The 12373-nt window shown below is 40.6% G+C and overlaps 2 protein-coding genes across 3 annotated transcripts in view; one reads left to right on the top strand and one right to left on the bottom strand.

The window, feature by feature from the left end:
• The window catches only part of RSF1 (remodeling and spacing factor 1), a 119794-nt gene extending 112398 nt beyond the window's left edge, over positions 1 to 7396 (bottom strand). The window contains exon 1 of one of the 2 annotated variants that reach the window (XM_045557281.1): positions 6892 to 7396. In XM_045557281.1, coding sequence (XP_045413237.1) covers positions 6892 to 7078 — 187 coding nt within the window. In that variant the 5' untranslated portion in view covers positions 7079 to 7396. The remainder of the gene's footprint in view (positions 1 to 6891) is intronic. The other variant, XM_045557282.1, reaches the window with a different exon arrangement.
• Positions 7397 to 7485: 89 nt separating this feature from the next.
• The window catches only part of AAMDC (adipogenesis associated Mth938 domain containing), a 28591-nt gene continuing 23703 nt past the window's right edge, over positions 7486 to 12373 (top strand). The window contains exon 1 of the mRNA XM_045557280.1: positions 7486 to 7621. The gene's annotated coding sequence lies outside the window, so the exon portion shown is untranslated. The remainder of the gene's footprint in view (positions 7622 to 12373) is intronic.

Genomic DNA, 12373 nt, shown 5'->3' with positions numbered 1-12373 from the left:
AGTGCCCAAGCCTCGTAACACTGCACTTTTCCTGTAAAACAAACTCACTGACTGAGGATCAAAGCACTGAATCCCACATACTAGCAGATTGTCAAGTATGTTCTCTCCCAACCCTCTATCCTCTAAGTAACCTAACTAAATCTTTCAAGTTGTACCTTCAATAAGCATATCCTTTCCCATTTGAGTACAGAGCATCACCACTATTCATCCAACCTTATCCTCACCAAGACCTCGGAACTATACCTCCAAATCAGATCTTAAATCAGTCCACTCAGATAAGACTTTGAGGCCAGTATAACAGAAATGTTGAAGCAACTCTTACCCTTACTGCCAACTACTGCTATTGTCACTTGGCACCTATCCCAGCATTGCCTTATGACAATCAGACAGAAGACACCACCGTTATCCTTGAGTGAAAGAAATTAGTTCAATGTAATGTCATCAGTCTGTTAACAAAAAAGCTTTTAGACTCACCTAACCCAAGTAAGAGTAAAATCAGATAACTATCGAGGAAATGGCAATTACTCACCTCTGCCACAATAGTGTGAAAGCAGCCATAGACAACAGTACGTAAACAAATGAACATGGCTGTGTACCAATAAAACTTTATTTACAAAAATAGATGACATGCCAGATTTGACCCACAGGCTATAATTTGCCCACCCCTGTACTGAACTATCACAGACTAGGCTTTAACTTCAAATTACATGTATTTATATCAAACACAATATTACATCTAATGAAACGGGGGCATAAAGTATACTTAATTTAAGTAGTAGCACCACTAGTGAATTACTTCCAACTATCAATGGAAAGAGTGTCATTCTCATATGCTGGGCAAATATTTAATTTAAAAGCTTAGTTTATATAAAGCTTAACTCTAAAAAGAAGCTTTAGAGCAGAACATGATCCTATAATAAATTAGGGAAGAACTATTAATTTCATAAACATTCATTTTTAGAAACAGGGTCTCTGTCATCTGGGCTGGAGTACAGTGGTGCGATCATAGCTCATCGCAAACTTGAAGTCCTGGGCTCAAGTCATCCTCCTGTCTTAGCCTCCCAAGTAGCTGGAACTATAGGTGTATACTTCCATACAGGGAATTTTTAAGTTTTTTGTAGAGACAGGGATCTCACTATGTTGCCCAGGCTGGTCTCAACTCCTAGCCTCAAGCCATCCTCTCTGCCTTGGCCTCCCATAATGCTAGGGTTGCAAGTGTGAGCCACCATGCCCAGTCTTCATAAACATTTATGATGTATACTCACTATTACCCATCAGTCACTAGGGATAGATGATAAATAAGAATCCCTGCCCCCAAGGGAAGCTTACCACCTCATAGGCTAGACTGTAAGTGCAAAAAGCGTTATGAGTACTGTGACATAAAACGTACACAGGGTACATACAGGGTGAGGAGGTGGAAGTGATTAATTTAACTTGAGAGACAGAAAGAAAGGAGGAAAAATTTCACAGAGCACTTGATGTTTAAAGAACAGACTCATGATGAGTACAGTGAGTAGGCAAAGAAAGGAAGATGGGGAGGAGATTTTCAACTCAGTGGGAAGAGGATGAAGAAAAAGCATAAGGATGCGAAATAACCTTTCACACCTTCAGGGATCTGCAAGCAGTTCAGCATGATTAAAACTGTAGCAATGAGATGATAGAAAAGTGAGGTTGAATATAAAAGGAGAGAAAGAAGTAGATTCAGTAAGACTGGTATCAAGGTAGAAAGTGTGGCAAATGTTAGGGTCTAGGATGGCTCCTTGATTTCTAACCTGGGTGATGTGGGTGGATAATCGTAACGAATAAGGCAAATCAGGATTAAGAGTAAATAAATCAAAGCAGCAACTCAATTTTCCTCTCATAAAACCTCTTTGGAAAACTACTTTTAAATAATTTTTTTGGTGATTACCAAAGAAATATACATCATAGAAAATGAAATGTGAAAAAATATAAGAAAAACAAAAGAAAAAATAAAAACCTATAATATAAGCCTACCGTTCTGAAAATGATTAAAATAAACACGTACAAATACAGGAAAAAAGCTTAGAGTCTATAATAAAGGTGACTCAATCTTCACTATGAATGCTTTCTTGAGGAACCCTTGCTGATATGAGCCATAATACATTATATACTTAATTTTGCTATTAACAATTCCACTTATTAAGTAGTTAGCAGCCATGTGAAAAAATAATCCACCTAAATTTAAAAAAATTATGTTTTTACTTCCTCCATAAATAACCATATTTACTTTATGGAATGTATATTACTGTTGGGTACTGCACAACTTCTCAAGTCTTGCAATCAGAGTGGACACTGCTATCCTACTTCCTGTTCCATACTGATTTTCATACAGTACTTGCATTTTACCACAGCAACCATTAAAAAACCAGTTTCACAAAGATATGTCATCTACAGGAATGTAGCACAATCTAACCTTGACACCATGAACTCTGTCAAGCTAGTAGTTCACCTGGCAACTAACAAATGTCAAGTATCACTATATCTTCCTTGAAAATTTAAATTGTTAAATGCCACCTTTGCAAAGTTGGCAACAATACCTTGGGTGCCTTGGTACAGACTGGGAACCATGGTCCTCTGCCAAAGTATATAATTTTGTGGCTTTGGACTTGGACTGGAAATCAGATTCTACCATTAACTATATAATCCTGGGCAAGTGAATCAACCTTTTGAACCTAGTTTCTAGGTCTACCAAATAGGAATACTATCAACCTCAAAGAATAGTTGTGAGAATAATGAGATGATGCTTATACATAGTAAATGATCAATAAACAGCAGCTATTATTATGTCACTAAAATTAAACAAGTAGTTTGTAAAACCAAATTTTATAACTGACTGTGGGGGGTGGGGCATTCTAAGCTAAAGCTATAATGTCAAATTAAAACTTATAAATAGGCCAGGTGCAGTGGCTCATGCCTGTAATCCTAGCACTCTGGGAGGCTAAGGCAAATAGATCGTTTGAGCTCAGTAGTTCTAGACCAGCCTGAGCAAGAGCGAGACCCCGTCTCTACTAAAAATAGAAAGAAATTAGCTAGACAACTAAAAATATATAGAAAAAATTAGGCGGGCATGGTGGCACATTCCTGTAGTCCCAGCTACTCGGGAGGCTGAGGCAGGAGGATCGCTTGAGCCCAGGAGTTTGAGGTTGCTGTGAGCTAGGCTGACGCTACCACACTCTATCTAGCTCAGGCAACAAAGTGAGACTCTGTCTCAAAAAAAAAAAAAAAACTTATAAATAGGTCAGGCATGGTGGCTCCCACACATAATCCCAGCACTTTGAGAGACTGAGGCAGGGAGGACAGGACTGCTTGTGGCCAGGAGTTTGAGACCAGCCTGGGCAACATAGTAAGACCCAATCTCTACAAAATAAAATTAGCCAGGCATGGTGGCGCACAACTGTAGTCCTAGCTACTCAGGAGGCTGAAGCGGGAGTATCACTTGAGCCCAGGAATATGAGGCTGCAGTGAGCAATGACGATCCCACTGCACTCTGGCCTGGGTGACAGAGCGAGACCATGTCTCTAAAAAATAAAAAACTAAAATAAAATTTAAAAAAACTTATAAACAAATTTTTAGGAGAAAGATCACAAAGTACTTAAACAATGACAATAGAGAGAATTACAGTTTCCTCCAAAGGATATCTTAATGTTGACCCATCTATCACAATAAATGCTATGTAAAAAGTATTAAACTGGCAACTCAGAAGAATATACTTAAAAAGGCACATTCCAATGGCTAATCACACTAGTAAAAACCACAAGTTTTATAAACTAGGATTTTTTAAATGGCACTAAGAGCTGCCTTTTAAAAACACTTAAAATTTATACAAAGCAAAACTCATTTGATTATAACAATGATTTTTACCCAAGGGCATAATACTTCAATATGATACTTGTGCCCACAACATGCTAAAAATTTAACATTTTAATTCCAAATGTCTTTTATCTGAGAAACATCTTTAATAAAATTTATAATATAAGAATATTTGTAAATGTTTGATTTACAAAAGGATTTTTGAAGCATTACTTCATTAGATCCTCAGATATTATCTCTATTTGCTGAAACTGAGATCCATATGAATTAATGATTTCTCCTACAACTTACATTATTACACTACTGTCCATGTCTTTGTCACACTAAATCCATATCTTTTAATTCCTAGTACGCCACACTTCCCTCCCAAAAAGATTCAGCTCAAATCTTGTTAGCTGAACCAGTATTGTTTTATCAGCTATTACAAGTAGGTTGACCATCATCAAAGCTCTGAAAATCTTTTCCCTGCACAGTAACAGCATTTGACCTGCAGAGACTTTTCATTTGCAAAGTGTTTTGAACTATGTAACATTAATTAGTAATTATTCTAAGATCACCTTATGACATCATCTATTATTATCAGTCCCCTTACCACTTGCACCAATGGTAATGCAGTGGCTGAACTAAATGATTCCTTAGTCCAGATTATTTCCCATTTTTACTTAGCTGGTGGCCCACTAGTGAACTCTAGAAGTATTAAACTGATCCTAATATTTTTTTCTTCTGATACTAATATAAACTAAGTGCAGTGGTCAGAACATCTAAAAGTCTTGCCCTCTTGACATCAAAAAAAGGAAAAAAATCCTGAAAGGAATGGAGCGGCAAGCAATGTCATACACTACCCAAAATACCATGCCATCCTAAAAAGCCTATACCTTGCCTTTCAACTCGGTCCAACAAATTCCAAAAACAATTTGCCAGCAATCCTTTCCCCAAATTCACACATTTCTCTCTGACAAATACATTACTATCATTTCCAAAGTTATCCTAAGAGCAACTTACTAAGGCATCCTACTCCACAATGATGATTTTCTTTTAAAAAAAAAAAAAAAAAGAGTAAATACAACTTGATAATGGAATTACTACATTGGGTCTGGTATGGTGGCTCAGGCCAGCACTTTGGGAGGCTGAGGCAGGGAAGATCACTTGAGGTCAGGAGTTTGAGACCAGCCTGGGGAATGTAGAGAGACCTTGTCCTTACAAAAAAAAAAAAAAAATTAGCTGGGTGTGGTGGTGCACCTATAGTCCAGCTACTCAGGAGGCCAGAGTATTGCTTAAGCCCAGGAGTTGGAGGTTACAGTGAGCTATGATGGCGCCACTGCACTCCAGCCTGAGCAACAGAGCAAGACCCTGTCTCTAAAAAAGAAAAAAGAAAGAAAGAAATTGCTACCTTGGGGAGCTTAATTCTTAAAGAAATCCTGCACAAAGTCTTTATATAAGGTACTTAATTACCCTCCTATTTTGTATTGTTTAAAAAATTTGCCTTTTGTAAGCCAGAGTTTGTTAAGGGTAGAAGGGATCTGTATCGGTTAGGAGTGACATAGGCCTGTGTTATAACTGCTGTATTAATATGAGCCTTTGGTAGCCATAGCATCATAGACATTCTCTATAAGTAATATTTTGAAGAACTTCACACCTACGACCTTCCTAGCAATGTAAATAAATTCTGTTAACAGAAACTTCTTCATTTGCATACAGAATAGAAGAGCGAGCCTGCTTTCTTGGAAACGAAACAGTTATCTGTCTTGCACAAAATCCAGTCCACTTTGTCCATCTAATATGGACAAAAAGGAAAAAAAAAAGACCTATTGGGAAAACGTTTCTTCTCCAGCCAAGGGCTGTTCCCAGATAAAGGCAATGCTCAGAGTACAACAAAAAAGCCTTCTCTGAGGGAAGAAATGTGCCAGAAAAGGAGAGGCATGGATCGGGAATAAATAGGGGTGAGTGTAAGCTCTCAGTGTGAGGGCTGGAGGCAGCAGGCGCAGCGCTGAGATGCTCCAGCAAAAGAACCAGCAGCAGCAGGAAGTTTCAATGGGGCCGGGCAGAGCATGCGCCCTGCACCCGCGCGGTGGCCTTATGTGGAAGGAGCACCACTTGCGAACACCAATAATAGACCAGCGGCACCAGAGAGAAACATGAGCAACAAGCACCTTCTTCAACTGTTTCCCCCTCCGTCAGAGCCCCTCCTCCAGCCTACATACTAACCACTCCACCCCACCCAGCAAATGGGAGGGCGACTTCTCCTTCCCCTAAGCCCTGCTGCCAAGATGAAGGGGGAAGGGATTGGAAAAGTGGGGAGATGCTTTTCTATTATTTGGGGGGGAGGTGAGGAGGGAGGAGGAAAACTATGGAGGAGGAATTAACCCTTTCCTCTCCAAAGAGAATCTGAACCGACTTCGCCCCCCTTCCAAGAATGGAGGAGGAACCCCCTCCCATGAGGGAGGAGCAGACCTTCGTACTCGGAGGAAGGAGTTTTGGGGGTTAAACCAGCCCTCGAGGGGAAGGGAAAGGGGACGAATCTCTCGGGGGACTTTTCAACAGAGGGAGGGAGAGTTGGGTGTCCACTGGCCCCCGCCCACCCAGGTGAAAGGAGATAAGGGGACGCCCCGAGAAGACGGGCCCAGCCTCCCCCCAGACAGTCGGGAGGATTGGTGGGAGGAGGGGGGAGCAAAGGAGGGAAGAGAAAAGCGCAAAGCTGGCCGGAACCAGCGCTCCCCTTCCCCCGCCGCCAAGGGAGAGAAGGGGTGGGGGACCGGCCCCCGCCGCGGGGGAGCAGTCCCTGGGGCGGCCGGCCAGCACAATGACCCCTCCCCGCCCCCAGCCCACACCTAGCCTGCGACGCCCCCACCTCCGCTTCTGGCCAGCCCGAGTGGCCCTAGGGGGCCCCCGCCCCGCCTCCTCACTGCCCAAGACCTCCGGGGCTGGGCAGAGAAGATGGGCCCGGCGGAGTAGCGCCCCAGGAGGAGGACAGAGCCGCGGAGGCCTGGGGTGTCTGTGAAGAGCAGAGAGAAGGAGCGCGCCAGGGCCGCTTCCCGCCGGGCATTCCGGCCCCTCGCTTACCTTCTCCGTTGCCGACGTCTGGCGGCGGCGCCTGCAGCACCCGCTCCAGCTCGGGGAACGGCAACTCAGGCAGATCTAGCAGCGGCCCGTAGCGCTCCAAGAAGGAGCAGACTACTGCGAAGTTGGGGCACGAACCCGGGTAGCCCGGAGGAGCCATCGCCGCCGCCGCTGCCGCCGCCGTCGCCATTTTGAACTGGAGGATGGAAGAGGAGGCGATGGGGGTGTGGGGGGAGTTGGGGTGCCGAGGAATGGCAGGGCAGCCTTACGGACGACAGGAGGCGCTCTCTAGCGGGCTCCCCTGCGGATCCGAGTGTCTCAGGGACGGCGCCGCGATCCCACAATACATCGGCGGCCCGGAGCAGTCGAGAACCGAGTCAGACGGGAGACAGAGAGGCCCGCTGTGCCTTTCACTTTCAGCCCTCTTTCCGCCCCCTTCCCTCCCTCTATTTCTCCCCTCCCACTTTGGGTTTGCCACTGCCTCGTGTGACAGGGGGAATGAAAACAAGGGGAGCGGGGCGGGGAGGCGGGCTGAAAGCGGGAGGGGCGGGACTTTTCAAGAACAGTGACCAATAGGCTTGAGGGGGCGGGGCTTCGGGCGCCTTTCGGCAGAAAGGCTCGCTCCGGATGGGGGCCGGGGGCAGTGCCTGGGCCAGAGCCGCACGACGCCAGGAGGTGAGAGGTGAAGCGCTGAGTGATTTGGGAACTCAACTCTGAAGAGAGAGGGCACTGGGTGAGTTTTCGGGGGAATCCAGGAACTGAAACTGGGCCACGGGATGGTAGAGGAGGCAGAGCAGAGTGAGTAAGAAGCAGAGACGAATAGGTGGAGAAAGAGAAGTACAATTGTGGGAGGAGGTTGGGAAGGGTAAAGGCAGAGACGTGCCCTGAATGAGGGGCTGGGATGGGATGTTTTTAAGAAGTCTCTGCGAACGTTTGCTGAGGGGCATTGCTCTCTGATGGGGTATAAGAATCACAGCTTTGCTGAAAAACCAGAGTCTGAGGGCTCTGCTGGGTGACAAGGGCCTGAGGGAACGGGACTCTTCAGGGATCACCTGAGTGAGGAGTTGGGGTGCTGCTGGGAGATGAGGGTCTGAAGGGACCAGGCTCTGCAGGGGGACCGAGGTGTGAGGAGACAGAGCTCTGCTGAGATTATCAGTGGCCGAAGTGGAGGGGCTCTTTTGAGTGACCAGTGTCAGAGTGTGGCCGAACATCATGAGCCCGTGGAACAGCAAGAAGTGTGTTAGAAGACAGGGTTCCAGTTCGTTGGGGGTGGCAGTGAACATTCTCCCACAAAGAATCCCAGAAGAAAAACACCGGTAATGTAAAATAGAATGTACAGCTTGGGAAGTGATATCTATTATGGTTAGGAGCCTAAGCTTTGGATTCAGCCAGACGAGTCCTAGCAGGACCACTTAATCATTTCTTTGAACTTCTGTAAAGTGGGGTGATAAAATACATCATAGGGTATTACTAAATAATTCACAGTAAAGTGATTAGCACAATTCCCTGGCACATTGTAAGTACTTAAAAATATATTAGTTGTTATAGAAGAAAAGAGTTCCTATAATTTAGACTGAATTCAGCTATATTTATTTAGTCTACAGTTTATTACTTTGAGCCAGAATTTTCAGAGTGCACTTAAAACTTACATAATACCTACTTCATAAAAAGCATTTGAAGCAAGGTACAACACAAGCCATGTAATATAGGAAAATTTGTGATTAAAAGAAGATAAAGAAATATATGGGCAAATAATTATATCAGGTTCAGGGAAAATGGTTACACAGTTAACCATTGAGTTTTGTTCTGCATTTCCAGGTTTTGAAAGAGGGAAAAACCATCATTCTCATTATCTAAAGAAAGAAAGAATACTCATTTATCAAGAGAAAAATTCCATATTGTAAGAAGAATTTATTACCGTGGATAGTGATTCTTAATCTTGGGTAATATACAGACCCTTTTTAAAGGAAAAAAAATATTTTGAAACTTGGCAAATATTTTGAAAATTCCAATTTAAGAAGTACTGATGTAAGAAATTGAAGTATAAACAATATAAATGTTCTTAATGCTACTGAAGTACACACTTAAAAATGGTTAAAATGGTAAATTTTATGTTATTTATATTTTACCACAGTAAAGAAAGTTAAAAAAAGTTAAAGTCTTACTTTAGGAAAATATCTTCTGGTTATGAATTATCATTGCAAAAGAGGTTTTAATTTAATGAGTGGTAAAATATTGTTTTTCAGCAATCACTGAAATGAAACACACAATTAACCAAAACATTTTAACAGAACTCTCAAGCTGCCAAGTGTATATCTCTAGTCCCTAGGGACCTGAACCCCAGTTTAAGAATTATCTGACCCAGAACACATTTTTAACAAAAGTTTTGTGGAAAGATAGAAAAACCTTCATATAGTTTTTACTTAATTGACCTTAAATAAAGATACTTTATCCTTGGAAGGAATTTCTAAAGAAAGAACCTTTAAACCAAAGGGAAGATTTAATTATATCATTATGTGAACCTTACCCTTTCTCTTTACTTTCAGCTTTTCCAGCACCTCACTTCCCACACTTCCATGAGATTGTAAAATAACATTCTAAAAAAATAATAAAAACTTCATTACTATGGTTTTCTTTTCTCAATGCTAACTGTTATTGAAAGGAGACTGATAAATAAGGTTAGAGTTTCTGCCTGTTGTAATCCAGATTGGCAGGGGAACAAAGTCCTTGGGCCTCAGAAAGTTATATCCACCCCAAAGATAAAGAGGTGTTTTACTACAAAGCAAGGTTTAGGTTATGCCTTCATGAAATCTGTTCTTGAAAATAAACAATGGCACACACTCATGATATTACCATCTCTTCTTACCTTCCTGGACTAAGAGAAATTGTGGGTTAGAATCCCAATTTATGTAATTAAATAACTTTAAATTATGTATGTCAGACTGGAATATAAACGTACATAAAATTAGCTGTTTTTTAAACCTGTAATTGACTTATTGTAACTGCCATAAAGAGGCCTTTAAACAAGCACTAAATTACATTCAGTTCAACTTTGCTTATGAATAAGAAATTTCTTAAGATATTTCAAATTTCACATCCTCTTAGGGAAAAAAAAACCTTTTAATTTGCTCAGTCAGAATTAATGGCTAGTTTATTCAAAATACCAAAAAGTCAAAACAACCCAAATATCTATTAACAGAAGAATGGAAAAATTGTGATATATTCCTACAATAAACTGCCACTCATACTGATAGACATATTGACACACTCTACCTGGGTGAATCTCAAAAACAGGTGAAACAAGGCAGATACACAGGAGTTAGGTACTGTAATAACTCCATCAATATGAAGCTCAAATTAATCTGTAGGAATAGAAATCAAATAGTTGTTTCCTTTGAGCTTGGAAGGGGATTGACTAGAAAGGGACACAAGAGGACTTTGTAATAATATAGTTTCTATAAACTATTGCCAAGTTTATTTGGTCAAAACTCATTGAACTGTAAATAATATCTGTGCATTCAACTATATGTAATTAAGCTTTGATTTTAAACGTTAATGATTTATCCCTGCATATTCCCAAGTAGCATTGGTAGCAGTTTGCTTTTTATCAGAACAATTTATACACATTTGTTTTCCTCATATGTTATTTTTGTACTTGTTACGCAGTTTTTTTCATATATTATTAATATAAGCTCATAAATGTATATTGAGGGGAATTGAATTCAGTTTATGAGCCAGTTTGGAGAATTCCTAATCAATGCTGAGCAAATTTGGTTCGTTTAAAACTCACTTTTAAAAAGTGTTAAAACATCTGGAAGTATGTGGATGTATGTTAAATGTGGTGAGAAAGCTATTAAGTGTCAACAGAAATGAGAATCTCTGCTCTTCAAGATAGTTTAATAAGAAAACATAGGAAAACAAAAGGAAGTCCTAATATAAACAAGATGTAAACCAACCATTTTCTATTTTTTCTCTTGATAACTGAATTCTATGTTACAATAGAAGTGTATTCACTGATGAAGGCACTTTTATAAGTGTCTTACTGAAAAAAAATTTTTTTAAGAGTTATGTGTTACTCTAGTCTCTTAAAAGCACGGCTGAGAACAGTTTCTCTGATGGAATAAAGATTTTTACTGGAAAAGATGATGGGGGACTGCCTATATTATAGTGTACTATACCTTATATCGTCGCTACATTTTTAAATCTTTATTATTAGATAATTGAGAGCAGGGATGATGTTAGGAAGTTTGGTATCCTTAACAGCAAGGATTGATACTCACTAGTATGGACCAGAAAGGGTATGCTTGTTGTAAAATTATTAAGATACTGTATTTACATGCAGTATCCAGTTGCAGAATAGCCCCTGCCCCAAGCCTCCTATGTATACCCCTGCTACACAGGCTACTCAGTCTCTCTTCAACAACTCCCTGCAACTGAACATTGGTTACAGACACAGCAAACCCTATTCTAGCATCTACTGCCATTTTGATGTAATTAATGCTCATGCTGTCCTTAGTGAATACTGTGAACATACCCCTAACCTATAGCAATATTTTTCAAACTGTGAGTTATGGCTCATTAGCAGGTTTTGAAATCAGTTTGGTGGCTCAAGACCAGAATTATATTAAAAACAAAAAAGAGGCCAGGCTCAGTGGCTCACGCCTATACTCCCAGGACTTGGGAGGCCAAAGTGGGAGGATCGCTTGAGGCCAGGAGTTTGAGACCCTGTCTCTACAAAAAAAAAAATTTTTTAATTAGCCAGGCATGGTGGCTTGCTTCTGTAGTCCCAGCTACTCAGAAAGCTGAAGCAGGAGGATCACTTGAGCCCAGGAGTTAGAGTTTACAATGAGTTATGATTGAACCACTGTGCTTCAACCTGGGCGACAGAGCAAGACCCTGTCTCTAAAAAAAACAACAACAAAAAATAAAAATAGAGCAGAAAATATAACAGTGTATCACATATAGTAAAGATTATTTCATAAGTATATTTCATGATATATATACACATATATATGAAATGTGTATGTGTTGACTCATGTAAAATGTACATGTGGAGGCAAATTAATGAATAAGTGTGCAGATTAATGAACAAAATGGATCTTTTATCACTTGATTATGACAGTTATTAATATTACTGGATAACTTTTTTCTTGAAGTCATTAAATGGTTCCATTTATTTTTCAGTAACCCTACCTTCCTTATTATTTCTTCTGCTACCTCATCACAATGAGCTGTACATGTCAGAACCTCAAAAATGTTTCTTGAATAGAAATAAACTAAGAAGACAACTGAAAGTAAATTCAAACTGAAGATAAAGAAAACTGTTTTTGAAACGTTTATAACTAGTTACCAGCATATACTAAGTAAAGCTGTAAACAACAGACGTATTGTTGGTTATTTATCGGTTTTTAAATGGTGCTTTAAAAGGTTAAAATCTTAGACACACTCATGTAGATTTACATGTGCACATAAACAAACCAAGAAT

Source organism: Lemur catta, chromosome 7 (genome assembly GCF_020740605.2).
Source record: "Lemur catta isolate mLemCat1 chromosome 7, mLemCat1.pri, whole genome shotgun sequence".
Lineage (NCBI taxonomy): Eukaryota > Metazoa > Chordata > Mammalia > Primates > Lemuridae > Lemur > Lemur catta.
The sequence above is the reverse complement of the archived record's forward strand: the minus strand, read 5'-3'. Positions and strand labels throughout refer to the sequence as shown.